General features: G+C 38.0%; 1 protein-coding gene across 2 annotated transcripts in view; it reads left to right on the top strand.

Moving 5' to 3' along the window:
* Positions 1–18,034, top strand: part of PRKD1 (protein kinase D1) — a 349,952-nt gene that overhangs the window by 193,895 nt on the left and 138,023 nt on the right. For both annotated transcript variants that reach the window (XM_052659486.1, XM_052659484.1), the window contains exon 2: positions 2,487–2,625. In XM_052659486.1, coding sequence (XP_052515446.1) covers positions 2,487–2,625 — 139 coding nt within the window. The remainder of the gene's footprint in view (positions 1–2,486; positions 2,626–18,034) is intronic.

Genomic DNA, 18,034 nt, shown 5'->3' with positions numbered 1-18,034 from the left:
TGTAGCTGGTGAGCTAATCTTTGGTGACAGGGTAAATTTATGTTGAGTCAAAATGGTGTGTAGCATCAACTAGAAGGGAGTACTATAAAACTTGGGAGGTTGATGAAAATATTTCCTATTGGTTATGATTTTTGTTGCATTGGTGTTGATGAAGACTCAGAACTTAAGACTTTTACACTTGTATCTATTTCATTTACTATAAATTGCCCATCAAAGGAAGTTGATTTTTAAAATAGTACATGAACTGTTCATTGTTTTAGTTTAGAAAATGGTGTTTTAGTTCTTTCTTTCTTTCTTTTCACTGTATTAATATTGGAGAGATTACAAAAAAAGGAAGTATTAGTTTTAATTAGCACAGTGGAAGCAGTGACATCATTTCAGCTCTTGTGTTCATTTTAAGGAAGCCAACTTTACTAAGTTGTATACACATATATACCTGTATATATACTAAGTGTGTATACAGATATACAGATAAATCCTGCTTGTCAGCAAATTCTTAAGAGCAAGAGGATGTTCTGTATATACTTATTTTCAGTTCACACAAAGTGTCTTAAAATGATTTTAGCCCCTATTTTATTAACATGGAGAAAGAAAGAAGAATGTATAATATATTTATTTGTAGAAGATACCATATTCTGGACATTTCTTCATGACAGTACCTCCTTAAAATCAGCCTTTATTGACATATACGTCAGGCACATCACAAGTTGCAGGAACAAGACAATTTCTCTCTTTGACCTATGACCTTTTTCCACACAAGACAAATATAGATTTATAAAGCAAATAGCAGTTGCTGATTATGTGAAAATATCACATACAAGAAAAGAGCCATTTTCACATGCAACCTTAGCCTAGGTTGTTTGTTTTAATAAAAATCTTCCAGTGCTAATACAGAATGCTCTTTGCAATAAACTTAAAATTGACTTTAAGATTTTTCTCTTTTTAATATCTTTATATTGATTTTTATTTTTTTAAATTATTTCATGTTTCAGTAGAGCCAGTTAACAATGTTGTGATATCGTTTCGGGTGAACAGCAAAAGGACTCAGCCATACATGTATCCCCAGATGCCTCTCCCGTCTAGGCTGCACATAATGTTGAGCGGCATTCCACGTGCTATAAGTAGATCCTTGTTGGTTATCCATTTTAAATATAGCAGTGTGTACATGTCCACCCCAGCTCCTTAACTATCTCTTCCTCACATTCTCCCCCTCCCCCAGCAACTATAAGTTCGTTTTCTAAGTCTGTGAGCCTCTTTCTGTTTTGTAAGTAAGTTCATTTGTGTCATTTCTTCTCAGGTTCCACATGCAAGGGATATCGTACGATATTTTTTCTTCTCTCTCTGGCTTACTTCAGTAAGTATGCCAGTCTCTAGGTCCATCCATGTTGCTGCCATTGGCATTATTACGTCTTTTTTACTGGCTGAGGAATGTTCCATGGTATATATTTACTACGTCTTCTTTATCCTTTCCTCTGTCCATGGACATTTAAGTTGCTTCCATGTCTTGGCTGTTTTAAACAGTGCTGCAGTGAACGCTGGGGTGATTCTTAAGGACATTTCTATCCTTTGATCAAATAATTCTGCTTTTAAAACAAAATTGATCAGCCAGGACGGTGGTTTGAATTTAATGCTCTTTCTCGCATTAGAAGGAAGAGAAGAAATGTAAGGAATAATAATGATTGTTAATATTCTGATAGTAATTGTTAATGTCAGAATTTTTGTAGATTTGCTCAGTATAAAATGTCATTCAATTAGCTTTCATTATATGCCTACTACTGGGAGATAATCTTCAGTAATACACTTGGATTTATCCTTGTGAGGAGAATATTAACTATGTATACTTGAATTGACTTTTAGCTGTTGTGTTAATACTTATCTATTTCATCTAGATTGCATGGTAACTAACTGCGCTGTATGAGCAGCAACAACAGGGAGAGCTGGATTGTTTCCTCTGGTGCTTCCCTGAATCAAAGGATCTAGATAACACCTCTGCCCACACACAGAACATATTTAGATTTATTGAGTCGTCTCTTATTTTTGAATATGCCAAAATGGATTGGCCTCTTTTTTTTTTGCAGACAAATTGCAACAACATTTGTATTGGAATTGTAACATACTCCCATTTTAATGTTATTGAATTGCTATAAGTCATGTGAAAAGACTCAGTTCTTAGAACTTACTGTAATTCTTAACCACTCTACTGCCACAAATTTCTTTGAATCTTATCTCAGATTCTCCTGTTCTTTTGCTCTGTAATTAGAAGATCATTTTGTTATTGCTTTTATGAACTGTGATTTCTTTCCTCCTGCTTTGGAGTCATTTCAGTATCTACTTGGCCATTCATTTTTATTTGTTAATGTTCTAGATATTTTGAACTTTTGTAATTAGCTTGTGTTTGTGCTCTGACATTCATTCATTTATTTGATTTTTATTTTAAATTTAGGGAGATTTTGATGCTTAACTTGTTGTGGTATTTGTATTTACAGTTCCCTGAATGTGGTTTCTATGGAATGTATGATAAGATCCTGCTTTTTCGCCATGACCCTACCTCTGAAAACATCCTTCAGCTGGTGAAAACAGCTAGCGATATCCAGGAAGGCGATCTCATTGAAGTTGTCTTGTCAGGTAGTATACTTTTTCTTTATTCATAGATTAATACTATGCATCTGGAGAATTCTTGGCCATAAGTTTTACTTTTTTTTTGTTTTGTTTTTGATTTCATTAATTTATATTAAACACTTGATTTTGTATTGGGTATAGTCGATAAACAATGTTGGGTTAGTTTCAGGTGAACAGCAAAGGGACCCAGCCATACATATACATGTATCTTATTCCCCTGAACTTCCCTCCCATTCAGGCTTGGCCATAAATTTTTAAGGCAGCATTAAAAAAAAAAATTACGTCAAACCCAACCTCAAGAGGAAATTTTAGGGCTTTGTCTATATGAACTTTCAACATTCTTTTGAAAAAGAGCAAAAGGTTTCTCTTGAATTGGCTGTTTCCCTACCCAGTTCTGTCCTGGTCACTTTTACCAACTTTGCACTCTCCCTAGATCCCCCAAAACACACATGAATACGTTCATTCATTATGTAAATCACTTGAAACAGCAAAAGCAAATGAAAACACACTCACCAACACTGAAGTTAAGACAGATGTCAGGGCCCCAAATGTACTGAGTGTCTGAAAGCCAAGGGCTGGAAACCGTTGCTTTAGTCAAGTCAAAACTCCAGTAGCTACTAGCCAAGACCAAGTTGGAAACGAGAGCTCAGGAGTTACAGCAGGTCAGGCCATGTTGTGTGAGTTTGCCAACTCACTCCCTGAGAAACAGCTGCATTTCCTCTGCCCAGATTTTTATTTCTTGTTTAGGATTTATACTTCTTGTTTAGGATTGTACTGTGCCTGTCGCACAAATTTAACTTTTTAAAAAAATGCCAGAGAACACATGTAGCAGGGATCTTAACAGTGATCAGTCCAATATTCTAAAGAGGTCTAGATTTTTATTGTTTTCTTTGTTAAAATTGAGTCATTATTGAGAAATGCAGATTGTACTGCTCCTTTTCCCCTTCTGGCCTTCTTAAAGGAAATCTGTTCACTTTAAAAATGTTTCTAGGCTTTATTTCCTCAAGTTCCAGAGCCCAGTACTTGGATGCACTGATTATAATTCACTTGGCCTTTGCTTTGATGAAGTCCAGTTCACACTGTCTGTATTGATCTCCTTGATAGGAGACCGTGAGAGGTCTTGGGATTGCCACATTTTCGTTGGGTAGATAGATCCTGTAAAACAGCTGGTTTCACTAGATAAAAATAATAATTTTCCTGTTGCTTATAGTTTTGCCAGTTGCTAAACAACCCAAAAAAGAAAAGGTTTTCACTTTTTTAAATTTGAGGGGGAATCACTCGCCTGTGCTCTCCCTTTTACTTTTCTTTGACTTTTGACATTGGCTCACTGCGCCTGGCCTCACAGCATGAGCGCCTCGCCGTGTTGTCCTGTGAGTTTCCTGTTTCTGGAACACTGGAGGCAGCCTGAAATAAATTATTCAGAGACAGCATGCACTGGATCTATTGTCACCATAATTCATATTAGACTCAAAGCCAGTCGGCCTTGCAAAGAATATGTTTTTGAGCCCTCTTCCTGTGGCTCTGCCCAGAAATATATGAAGATTTTCAGAACTGGAATTCTCAATTATTTCTTTTTCTTCCCATTTTACTTTTGTTGTCAAGTCCTCAGAGTAACACCCTACAGATTGAATGCAAGCTATATGTGTGTGTTCTTACGGGGAGAGCTGCTGCCCATTTGCACTTATCCCCGTGCCTTCCGTGAGGCAGACTTGCTGTGCCCCATGCTGACCTGACATAACGGTGTTCTCCTTTTCCTCTCCATCTGTGCAAACCCAGAACCTCGCTATGCCTACGCTCCACCTCTTTTATCATCCACCCTGGATGTTCTCTGTTGCACCTCTCCTATCTCCCTGGCCACAGTGCTGAGGGGTGTTTAAAGGTGCCCCTTTTCCTCACTTGCTGTCCAATCACCTGGCTCAGGAAAGCCTCTTCCACCTGCTCAGCAGCTGTCTGGTTGGTATTTAAAAGAAGCCATCTTATAACAGCCTGATCTGATTCTTCTCCTGAACCGTAACCTTTGAACCCTTTTCACATTTCACGTAGTTCCACTTCCCTGATACATTTAACCCTTATGTTATTCACATACATGCGCATATGTCACACGCGTGTGTGCATGTAGTGCACATACACGGCATGTGCCTACACATTCAGTTGGGTTTAGATCTCCAGCATTTACCTGTAAACATCTTTGGCAGCTATGTTCTTCTACCTCCTCTCCCTCTCTAACGCTCAGTCTTTTGCTTTTCTCAGTACATATTAAGAATAGTTTTTACTGAAAGCCTCCCACCCCTCCATTTTACACCCCTGTTTTCCCCTGCACTGCTTACCTTGCCCATTGTTGTCAATCACCCACAGCATAGCCTCAACTCTGACCTCACCGATAAGACGCAGCCCCAACTCGGAGATCTCCACTTGGCAGCACTCCTCCTCCAACTTGTCAGTTGCCACCAAATACACAGTTCCTGTCTTTTTCACTGTAGTTTTTAATCATTAACTCTGCCATGTTTGGATTAGATGTCCCACTTTATCCTTCTTTCCCCACAGCTCATGGCCCTCTGTATTCATGTCTTACATCACTTGGATGCAGTATTGACTACTTGATATTCTGTTACATCATAGCAGTTCCTGCCATACCTGTCTGTGATCTGAGTTGCTTTACCAGTCTTTTTTGCCATCCCTGTTCCTGAACCACACACGACTGCCAGACACCATCCCTTGCCAGCATGGCTCAGGGTGGACCTGTCCTTCACCTGGCCTTACTGCCGTGTTGCAGGCCTCTCTCCCTGTCCTTTTGTTACCATAGACATGAGGTTCTCAGTAAACATGTATGGGTTGCTTTGATTGGCTATTGGCTATCACATCAGAAGTTATCACATACACACAATTTTGTAAAAATACTTATTTGTTGTAAAAATATTATTTCTAGATATATCCTCAAGAGTAAATTGAACTTCAAGTCTCCTTGCTATGCATTTACCCAGCCCTGACATGAAATTAGTGCCTGTGATGTGGGCAGGATTGTATTACATTATAATTTGAGGCAAGACAAATGATAGCTACTAAGACACTTCAGGTCATGGTGCAAGGAAGCTCATAAACATACTCATTCCTGAACCAGTCCTTGAAGAGAATGGATGCTATGATTGGCCAGAGAAATATGCTATTTCCTGGAGGTGTGGTTAAGGGTCAGCTTCATTCAAAATGCGATGGGTAGGCGGAGCAGAGGAGCCAAACACTGGCCATCCCTTCTGTGGCCTTTTGACCAGTTCCAGAACATAAACTTGCTGTGGAAATTTCCCTCCTGGAGACTATAATTTTACTGTTAAAATTCATTTATCCAAGCTTTCTGTTTTTCCTCATGAAAAATTAAATTTTACTCTGTAGTGACATAAACATAATCTGATTCTTTTCATGTTTGATCAACATTCCACCACCAGGAACATTTTCTGACATAGTATGGTAATACTATGTCAGAAAATATGGAAAGTATTAATTTTCAGTAAAGTTAAATCCTCTTGTCTCTTCAGACAACATCAAAAATTTTCTTGTGCTTATGTCATTTTCTGCTGAGACCTTTCCTCATCTGTAAGTACTAACTGGACTGCTCCTGGCTAATTCACTGGCTCCCCCCTCTTTTTTTTTTTAATTTTGGAAAACCTGGCTTGGTTGAGCTAGTGCTTTTATACCCAGTAAGCCAGGAAAAGATTGCTCATGGGTGGATGGGAGTAGGTTATAGAGGAAAAAAAAAAAAACACAACTCCATAGAAGTACCCCACCATATACACTCCCACAGCTGGCAAAACTTTGTCTGTTGTTATTGTTATGAAGTCTGAAAACACTGCAAATGGAAATTTCTTTTACTAAAGGCAAAGTCAAGTTCAAGTATATGGTACTGAGCTGTGAAAGTTAATGGAATTTATCTGAAGTCTTCTTCATGAGGAATCTCTATTGAAGCCTGGTAATTCAGCCATAGTCAAGCATATTAATAACAGGACTGTGTTCATATGACTCAACTCTTTTTGCTTTGTTTTGTTTGGACTTGATCTCTAATAATTGTGTATTTGTGTGTATGTATCTATCTTGTAGGTGATTAAATAGAAAATAGACAAGGACTATAAGAACTTACCAAATAAAATCACAGTTTAAAGTCTTAGAGCTAAATATTAAGTCTTTCTTTCTTTTACTAACAGTAAAAATCCATATTTTTTCTGGGAAATTTTCATTACCCTTCACAATAGAGTATCCTATATTATTTATACCTTTGCACAGTGTTGTTTATACATCTGGTTATTTGTCCCCAACTGTTTAGGGATGGGAGCTTCCTTGGAAAGCTAGTGCTATACCCAGTTAGAAGGATTTGGACCTATTCTTGGGCAGTGACAAAGAGCTGGAAATGAGGTAGAGATCAAGATAGAGTTTAAAAGTAAAATAGATACAGTAACCATATGGGTATAGTTCATGAAGGAGATGAGAAAAGAAGGGGATACCAAGGAGCGCTACAGCTGCCTTAGCACCATCTCATTTCCTTTTCATCTTCCTAAGTCTTGTCCTCATGCGTTGTTCAGCACATCGGCCAAATGGTTTGCGGACTCCCCTGAGGGGCTGAAAAACTGATTTTATGGCCGTATAGTGCCATTGACTTCCTTCGTGATTGTTGCATGTGTGTGTATGTTAGTGGCTCAGCCCTGTCTGACTCTTTGTGACCCCGTGAACTGGGGCCCTCCAGGATCCTCTGTCCATGGAATTCTGCAGGCAAGGTGAAGTCATTCAGTTGTGTCTGACTCTTTGCAACCCCATGGACTGTGGCCTGCCAGGCTCCCAGTCCATGGGATTTTACAGGCAAGAATACTGGAGTGGGTTCCCATTTCCTTCTCCAGGAGATCTTCCTGACCTAGGAATCAAATCCAGGTCTTCCACACTGCAGATTCTACTGTCTGAGCCACCAGGGAAGCCCAAGAATACTGGAGTGAGTAGCCATTCCTTTCTCCTAAGAGTCTTCCCAACCAAAGGATTGAACCTGGTTCTCCTGCATTGCAGGCAGATTCTTTACCATCTGAACCACCAGAGAAATCAACCTCTGGGATTCAGAAATTCTGTTTTGTTTGTTTTTGTTTTTATCTAAAAAGGAGCTTATACTGGAGGAAAGTATCATACAGTGATGATGAAACATAGATTCCATGTTTTATTCAGTTTGCAAGTAAAGCAGTATCCCTAAGCATTGGGTACAGTTTCCAGGGCCAGATTATCTGGGTTTATATATAGTGTGTATGTATGGTACTCACCTTAACATCTTTGCTAAGACATTAAATAATTCTGTGGTCCAGTTTCCTCATCTATAAAATGGGGAAAACAATAGTACCTACATTGTATGGTTATTATAAAAATTAAGATAAATTAATCTGTGTAAAGAATTTTATAGAATTTCTGTGCTTAGAAGCAGCAGAGTTGATATTAGCTGTTTTGATTGCTCTCCTCAGACTGTTAAGTGATCTTTTCCCATGATGTTCGTGGTTGTTAAACATACCATAGAAGGAAATCCTGTTCTTTCATTACTTTGAGAAATGTTGTTTTAAGCAATGTTTAAAGAATTATTTACTGCAGGACTCTTCAGAACTTTGGTGAATGCTACTAGGAAAGATAATTCTCCAAGATCACTTCTCAAGTTCATTGTATCACAGAATAGTACCTGCCCCACCCCTCCCCACTCTATTTGGTGAGTCTTGGGTTCAGCAGTTCACATGGGAAGTACTCCTCTGGGTCATGCCCATGGACCAGTGATGTCAGAGGGTGTATTCATTCTCTGTATACAGGGCACTGCTCTCTCACAGAGAGCAATGTTTGAACCATGGGAAATCAGGAGTTAAGAAGCAACATATTTTTGTTTACACAGTAGCATAGGCTTTTGAAGCAGTTTACATAAGCACTGCTGTTTCCTTTGCAATGACTTTGTGACATAGTGAAATCAGATACCTTAAAAGCTGTGGAATATAAATTTTAACTTGCCCATATCCTGCGGTGAGTAGGGGTAGTATCAACCAGAGCTTGAATCTAAGTGACTAAACTCTTCATACTGCTTCAAGTTAGCCCTTTGAAGTTGGACCAGTAAATAGGATTTCTTGAGAATCTGTTCAGTGAGTTCCTACTATAGTAAGACAGTTTATATTTCGGGGAAACACTGATGATATTTTAACAACAAAACCAGCAACGAGCTAGCTACAAGTTCTATTGACGTGATCTTTATCACAGGGCCAGTATTTTCCCTCTTCCTCATAAAAATAGATACTTAATAAACGTACAAATTGTGATCAGGTTAAGAAAGTTCTGGAGGCTCTTCTCGGTAGAGTTATGATACAAAATATGAAATAAAAAGTAACTGTGCCCTTGTTTAAATAGGATCCATTCATATAATTTCTTAGTTCTGATCAAAATTGAAATAGTGTCTTAGGATCAGTATATTTATGGTATCCTTATAACTATGTTTTTCTGTAAGATTCATTGCCTAAACCATAAGCCAGAAAAAAAAAAAGTAACAAAATTCCAGCTAGTTCTTCTTTATTTTGTAGTAAGTGTAAATTATTGATTTAATGGTGCTGTGCAAGTAATATCTATTTCTCTCAGATATAGTACATTCCTTAGTAGTATGTTCCCCCTCTGAAATAGGGATGGAAGGAATAAACCTTGAGAGTGATGTATTAGGTTGCTGTATTATTATTTATCCAGGAGTATGTTATATAGACATAGGCTTGTTTGTTTGCTTTTAATAAAGCAGAATTAATCATAGGAAGCACCTCCTCAACCCTAATACTGCGTCGGTAATTAGATTGTAAAAGTCCTGGCCTTTACTACTCAGTTTCTATTTCTTTGTAGTTGTTCTGGAGTATCTAGCTCTGCCTGGCTAAGTGGTCTCAATTCCTGTCCAAGTTTAGTTGCAGTTATCTGTGCAGGTGGTTTTGTAACAATGGAAACCCTGAAATATAAGATTATAGGTCATTACTCTTTCCTTCTAAGTATGGTTTATATTAACTGTGTCTTCAGCATTTCTGATTATTAGTATTATTAATTCTCTTCCATTCTTACCTTTCAAATAAACCTGGTTTGGGTCTCATTGTGACACCCTTAACCATTCTCACTGAAAAGCGAATGCAAAGAGCAGGCTGTCGGATTTCCCACCCTTTCTTACTTGTGACCTTGTGGGGAGATGAGGCCTCCGAGCACTCCTCCCTTACTTTGGTAGTTTTCTCGATTATTTACCCTTTACTGTGGTGGGTTCTCCAAGGAGATACAGTATAAGAGTACATTGCTTCTCTATACTTTTTAAACCTAACTGTCCTTAATTTCAAATCGAAGAGAAGACTTATGCCCCAGGTCACATGGGGCGTAAGACAAAGGATTTTTTGAAGAATCTTCATTTGAAAATTTCATACATGTGTTGCATTTTTCCTACATTATATTTCTCTTTAATTTTTTAATGAAGTATTGTTGATTTACAATGTTATGCTTCAAGTATACAGCAAAGCGATTCAGTTATACATACATACATTTTTTTCAGATTCTTTTCCCTTATGAAAATGAAATTGCTCAGTCATGTCCGACTCTTTGCAACCCCGTGGACTGTAGCCCACCAGGCTCCTCCGTCCATGGGATTCTCCAGGCAAGAATACTGGAGAGGGTTGCCATTTCCTTCTCCAGGGGATCTTCCTGACCCAGGGATTGAACGCAGGTCTCCCACATTTCAGGCAGATGCTTTAACCTCTGAGCCACCAGGGAAGCCCCTTTTCCCTTATAGGTTACTACAAATATTGAGTATAGTTCCATAGCTATAAGGTAGGTCCTTGTTGGTTTTCGGTTTTATATATAGTAATGTGTATACATTAATCCCAAACTCTTAGGTTAACACAATTTTGAATAAATAATGTTTCTTCCCCATGTTGTTCTTTAAGAAATAGATTAATGATAGTGATATAAGGCGGAGAAGGCGATGGCACCTCACTCCAGTACTCTTGCCTGGAGAGTCCCATGGATGGAGGAGCCTGGAAGGCTGCAGTCTATGGGGTCGCACAGAGTCAGACACGACTGAAGCGACTTAGCAGCAGCAGCAGCAGTGATATAAGGACATACAGCATTTATGATGTGTTTGGCACTGTTCTAAGTGCTTTATATATATTCTTTCAGAAATATGGATATTTCTTTTGTAGCATCCACATAACTTTGGTAAATAGTGGACTTCTAATCGAAGATTGTAGTTTAAGCCCTAGAGCTGCCATTTATTTCTTACTTAGTGTTTGGCAAGTCACCTCATTCCTCTGAGTCTTTTGTGTGCTGTGCTTAGTCGCTTGGTCATGTCTGGCTCTTTGCGACCCCATGGACTGTCGCCTGCTAGGCTTCTCTTTCCATGGGGATTCTCCAGGCAAGTGAACTGGAATGGGTTGCCATGTCCTCCTCCAGGGGATCTTCCCAACCTGGGATCAAACCCACGTTTTATCACCTGTCAAATAGCAATAGCAGTGTCTCCAGTATAGGGTTGGATTCTAGATTTCATGAGAATAAATAGAAAACATTCACAAGATGCCTGGCACATATGAAGTTTTCTTTCTTCGTGCCCCTCTCCATCCCACTGGGCTACACATTGTTTGAAACAGGAATCGTTTATTTTGATATTGAATCCTCATGATCTAACATATGACATACAATCAGTGTCTATTTGTTCAGTCAGTAAGTACAAACTTAAAATAACAAAATGAACAGACCAACAAACAGATGAATGTTTAAATAGTTGCTCCATGTAAGATATCCAAAATTGTTGTTGTGTTGAAATTGAATTTCAGTGCTTACCTGCTGACTCTTGGCCTAATCTGTTAGTAAGATCTATATTGTCATATGACTAATCCTTTTTTTCTGATTTCTTGCTATATTCTATATGTTCTTAAAAGCTAATTATGTTTTGGAAATTATTTTAGAAATTCAGTTCTTCCTTCAAAGCATTGCAGTGTCTTTCACAACATTTCTCATGTAAAATGAAACCTAATTCATAAAATACAAATTGTTTTCTTATCTAATTTTTGCAGCTCCTGTATTATGCACATCTCTGTGACCAAGTAAGCTCATTTACTATCAAAGGCCATTCATTCTTGCTTGAATCAGCTTTCCCACACATTGCTCTTTTCTTACAGATATCCTTGCTTTCTATCTAAAACCTGTTTCGTAGTCACTTCTTTTTAATGCACTCCCCCTCCATATTAATCTCACTTTCCTTCATCAGTTTACTGTCATTTCTTTCTCTGGTGCCTCAGTGCTCCATACCTGGCATTAGAGCTCAGAGAGGTGACCCTGGAGCTGGCCTTGGGCTCTGCTTTCTGCTGCAGAGTGTGGAAGGAATAAAGAGTGATATCCTGGGGTGCTGGCTGACCTTGCCTGCTGCTGCCACTCCTCCTTCCTCTCCTCACACTGAAGCTCTATGGCTTTATCCATCCAGCAGAACAGCTGTTTGTGCCTAAGGGTCAGCTTGCGAGGTCTATAAAAAAGCTGAGTCATGCACTCCACAACTGGAGTCTCAATCTCTGTAGAGCTCTCTATCCCTATACATATTGTGGTTCTCAGAGCAGGACATATCGAGCCCCTCTGTTTACACAAAATTAGCATAGTTCTTTACCACTTGGCAAGTGAATATCCAGCCAGAAATCATGCTTTTTCCTTCTCTTCTCATCTACCACGTCTGTAACTGAGGACAGTATTGTAAGTCATCCAGATAAACAGGAAAAGAACACATGGATAGTGAAAAACCACACAGAGGAGTTTTTAAAACTCTATATTTCCTGGCCTCTATGTAACCAAAAATTCCTTATAATTGCTTCTTGGGGTGGAGATTGATCTGCTGTATATAAATCTTACCATGTTAGCACCTCAGTGATATAACAGGTCTCAGAAGACTTGCGTATTTAGAATCCTTCTGTTGTAGAAGACATAATGAGATGTTCTTGTTCTTTTTGTCTTTTAACGTTAATTTTGTCTTTATAATTGGTTTATAAAGCATATAAAATATCTTATTAATTTCTTATTTACCAGATTTAACTTAGAATTATTTGGAGCTTATCTCCAAAAATCACATTTCAACCCAAAAACAAAAACTTTGACGCATCAAAGATACTAAAATAGACGCATTCCAGGATCTGACCATAATACAAAAAATATTTTAGGCAGTAATAGTATCTTGTAAATAAGTATGTTCTTGTGCATATGTGTGCTTAGTCACTCAGTCGTGTCTGACTCTTTGCGACCCCATGGACTGTAGCCTGCCAGGCTCCTCTGTCCATGGGGATTCTCCAGACAAGAATACTAGATTGGGTTGCCATGCCCCCCTTCAGGGGATTTTCCCAAACCAGGAATCAAACTCAGGTCTCCTGTATTGCAGGCTGATTCTTTACCATCTGAGCCACTGGGGAAGCCCAGGAATACTGGAGTGAGTGGCCGATCCCTTCTTCAGGGGATCTTCCTGAGCCAGAAATCAAACCGGCGTCTCCTTCATTGCAGGCAGATTCTTTACCAGCTGAGCTACTAGTGAAGCCCACATATGTTCTTGGATCAGTTCTGAACAGAGATGGTACGGATTCTTTTCGAGTCAGAAACGCTGAAAAAATAGTTAGTTTCCTGCTGAGGTAAATAACACAAAACTCTTGTGCTTGGGCTCAAACTAGAAAATAGAAGCATTTAAGTTTTTATTTTGTCCATCTGTTATAAAAACATGAAATTGTAGTCATGAGAATCGGCTGAGAGATATGTATTCCACCAGGGTCTGACTGTGCCCTGTCCAATGCTGTAGCCACTATGTGTGGCTGATTTCAGTTGAATACAACTAAACTAAAATTAAAATTTAATTCCTTGGTCACACTGACTATTTCAAGTGTTTAATAGGCATGTTGGCTAATAACTGTCATAGTGATTTAGAAGATTTTGACAATCAAAAAAAGTTCTCTTGGACAGAGCAGCCAGATAGATAAATGAAATTTCACTAAGACTCTGAAACACTGTATACACACACACACACACACACACACACACACACACAATGCAAAACACTTTCAACGGAAATGTTATTTGATATGGCATATTGGGAGATGTTATGTATAAGACAACTGAAAATTCTGCTAGCATATTTTTACCAGAATGTCATGAGAGAAATGTTCTACTGTATCATCCTGTGACTTCTTTATTGGATAAACTCCTCAGACTTCAATATTGAAAGCAGCTCTATTTTGTGGATAATATTGCTCTTAGGACTCTAATTTTCCTTCTTGGTTTAGCGTTGGCCTCTCAAGTCTGAGTTCAAGGGCCACATTTATGGTACCGGTAAGTACTACATCACTTCCACTGTATGAATTATTTTATTTGGCACAATATTCACTTTCCTCAGGGCTTCTTGATCTCTTTATCTTATTTCATTTTGTGCTACACAGAATATCCTAGTATTAACTCCAGTTAAAAGCACAGATTATGGCACCAAACTGTCTGAATCCAGTTCCCATCAGCCCATTTAATAGCTGTGGCATTGAAAAAGCTATTTAGAGTTTGTGTGCCTTCAGACTAAGGCTTGACAATGATAATAATGTACAGTAGCTAACACATTATCTAAGACATCGAGGTCTTGTAAAGTCATCTTAGTAAGGAAGGACATGCGAAAAGTAGATAGTAGAAAAGAAATACATCAGGAAGGAAGCATCATGGTATAGTATACAGACTATTTGTACAATATTTTAATAACTTCATTTCTTTATTTCACATTTTCTCAATATAGTAAAATATCAGAGGTTAACAATGGATCTTATCCAAGGTAGAAAGGACAGCATTTAATTAAGAATGTAAATTCTAAAATATTTATTTTTAAAGTTATATAGCTTTGATCTCATACTTTATAAGATGCCTTTAATAGAGAAAGTCCTGATTTTGAAGGCCAAACCGTTCTTTGATAATAGTGCCCATCTGTTTATTCTCTGGAAAGTCATCTCTGGATTTGCAAGAATTTACGTGGTAACATTCTAAATGCAGTTTTAAAATGTATTGATCAAGATGGACCTATGAAGATTAATATTGATCAGTATTATCTCATGATCTTATATGGGTAGTTTCTTTTTCACTATGATAATATATTGAAAAGCCTTGACTTCTTCCAAGATAAGCCCCTTAGAAGTAGGAGAAATTGTAATATACACTGTTTCCATATTCCTTCTCTTTGTGTCTCTCAACACACACACACACACACACACACACACACAGTCACAGGAGAACCTAGAGGAGGAAAGGAAAGAAGGAAGGAAGAATTGTATATGCCATCAAAATCTGTGAAATAAAGTCACTGAAGGCTGCCTGTGTTCACAAAGGGCAACTGGAGAATGGCTCCTGAAGATCTTTGGTTCATACTGGCTATTTGAAGATCTTGTGGACACATAAATTATTTTTGCTTGAGGTAAAGGATTGGGCTTCACTTGAAAAGCTGCCAAATATCTTTTTGATGTTCCATGATTGGTAGCACATAGCACTTCAATTCAGTAACTCAGCCGTGCTACCATCTGCCCAGCACTCTCATTTTGCTGGTTGGCATGTCATTTATTTGCTTTTAACATGCAACCCATATAAAAATCCCTCATAATCTGCCAGAATTAGAAATGCAGCTGTTTTAAGTCTTAAACAGCAATAGACTATTCATTATGCCAGTATAGAGGAATAAAATAGAAAGAAAAGAGCAGTACTACACCAGAATGTATTTGTACCTCCACTTTTCTAAGTATTTTAAAGACGTCTATAGCCTCTTAGCAGTGTTGATTTCAAAAAGAAGTCAACACACAAATATACCAAGTATCGCTTTTCTTACATATACTTTAATACAAGAATTGGGATTTGAGTCAAACTCTAAATTTCTGTTCTTTCATTTTATGAAGCAATTTCAGCATTTTGGTTCCTAGAAAATGAAGAATTTCTGGCTAACTCTGGGTCTCATCTTATTCTAATTTTATTTTCCCCAGGAATTTTTTTGAGGTTCTGATCATTATAACTTGTTAATCCTTAGAATGTGATAACGTAGAGCTGTGTGGAGAATTCTTGATGAGAACAAGTAGTTGGTCCTCTTAAAAAATAAAGATGAGAAAAAGATTTTTCTTCACATAGTAATCCTGTGATGCTGAAAAAAATGTAAAGAAAAAACTATTCCTGTATCCCTATTTGTCCACAGTCAGATTATTTAGGAATAATGTACATGAGGAAATAAAAAAAACTCTGGTATGGAGCATTCCATCTGAAAGCCCCTTTCTTCACAGTGACTAGACATAATCATTATGTAACTCAAGTTGGATAGTTTGAATTGATTTGCCCCAGCCTTTGCACTTGACATTCATATCAGTAAAGGTCTAAGTTGAATTCATTTGGTTATATGTTATGTTGCTCTCATGTGAGACCTCTCACCATGTGAATTTTGAGCAGTTAAAAACATCACTTACAGTTCTGAGAATTAACCTATAAAAAATTATTTCCTGTGGATTGGGGCATGAAAAGCAATGATAGAGCAAGTCACAAGTTTGCTAACATGAGTGTACTTGATAAGCATTTATCTTATGTATCCAACAAGATTAGTGATATTAAACCACAGGGACAATGTTATAGTTCTTCAGAAATACATACAGCAGCAAGCTCAGTTCCAGACGTATAGTGTTCACTCTGCAGCTACTTGTTCATGATTGATACACTTTGCTTGGCAACTTAAGCCTTCATAAATGGATCTCAATTTGAAAGGAAAAATTTAATTTTGGTTTTAAGGACTTCACATGCTTGGAAAATTCCAAAATTGAAAGGCACACTAGACCATATGACATGGTGTTATAACAATGATTGTGACAATTTTAATGAAAAATGTGTAATTCTCTGTCCTTAATATACAGCCTTTTCCCTGAGAACAAATGTGTAATGTTTACATATCCAGCCAAATAGATTCATCTTGTTGTCCTACAAGCTTAACAGCAACCTCCGGATTATCTCATGTGTAAATCTCCACTCTTGCTGATTTTATGCTTTTAAGATATTTAGTGCTGAGCAGAGGTCTTGGTTTGTTGTCGCTAATGTCTGCAATCTATTTTTGGTCTCCTGGAGTACGTAACACTCAGAACTAGTGAGACAAGCATCAGTGCCTCATTCCTGCTTGGAAATCAGACTGATCTCCTGAAAGGATACCACCCTAGCAACTGACTTAGTTGTCAAGCCTGATAGGTTTTTACCTAAATTTTTTATTTTTTGAATAGAAATACAGAAAAGTTGCAAAGACAGTACAGAAAGTTCACCTCACCCGTATTTACTTTCCTCTAATGTTATCATCTTACAGTGTCCTAGTACATTTATCAAAACTGAGAAATCAACATTGGTGAGTGGTTTGAACTTAGCAGCATTATTCCAGGAATGTCCTGTTTCTGCTACAGGACCGAATCCATAGCATCACACTGCGTCAAGTTGTTACCTTTCTTCCAGTCTCATATGGTCTGTTCCGGTGTCTCAGACGTCCCTTGTTTTTTATGACCTTGGTGATTGTGAGATTTGTTTCTTCTTCCTTTTATTCAAAACCCAGTTTTAGATTTTTATCTATTTTTGTTTTACTATTAATACATTAGATAACACATGTTCTAATGTCACCTGTCATAATAGTATCTTTGAGTTCAGCTTTTCCTATTAAACATGTAAAGAGCATACACATACACATAACTATTTATACTTTAAAAAGGTAATTCTGAATACCAGTATAGTGAACCATGATGATTAATTTTATATGTCAATTTGAATGGGCCATGGGTGCCCATATATTTGGTTTAACATTATAGTGGGTGTGTCTATGAGGGTGAGATTTTCTGGATGAGATTAAAATTTAAGTCAATAGACTGAGTAAAGTTTATTGCTCTCCCTGGGGTGAGTTGGCCTCATCTAATCCCTGTAGTCCTGATTTGAGCAAAAATGCACGGCAGGAGAGTTCAGTCTATCCAATTATGTTTGAGCTGGGACATTGGTCTTCTCCGGCCTTTAGACTGGACTGGAACTACATCATTGGTGCTCCAGTTTGCTTATTGCTAATCCTGGGACTTGTTAGCCCCTATAATTGTGTGAGCCAGTACTCTGTTTGTATATATAGATGATAGAGATGGATATACATGGGGCTTCCCTGGTGGCTCAGTTGTGAAGAATGCGCCCGCAGTGCAGAAGGTATGGGTTCGATCCTTGAATCAAGAAGATCCCCTGAGGAGGAAATGGCAAGCCACTCCAGTATTCTTGCTGGGATAATCTCACAGACAGAGGAGCCCAGCAGGCTGCAGTCCACAGGATCGCAAAGAGTCGGACATGGCTGAGCATGCACGCGTGGATATGGTAACAGTTATAAATACAGATATAGATT

Source organism: Budorcas taxicolor, chromosome 21, assembly GCF_023091745.1.
Source record: "Budorcas taxicolor isolate Tak-1 chromosome 21, Takin1.1, whole genome shotgun sequence".
Taxonomy (NCBI): domain Eukaryota; kingdom Metazoa; phylum Chordata; class Mammalia; order Artiodactyla; family Bovidae; genus Budorcas; species Budorcas taxicolor.
Note: the sequence above shows the minus strand (reverse complement) of the source record. Positions and strands in the feature narration are given on the sequence as shown.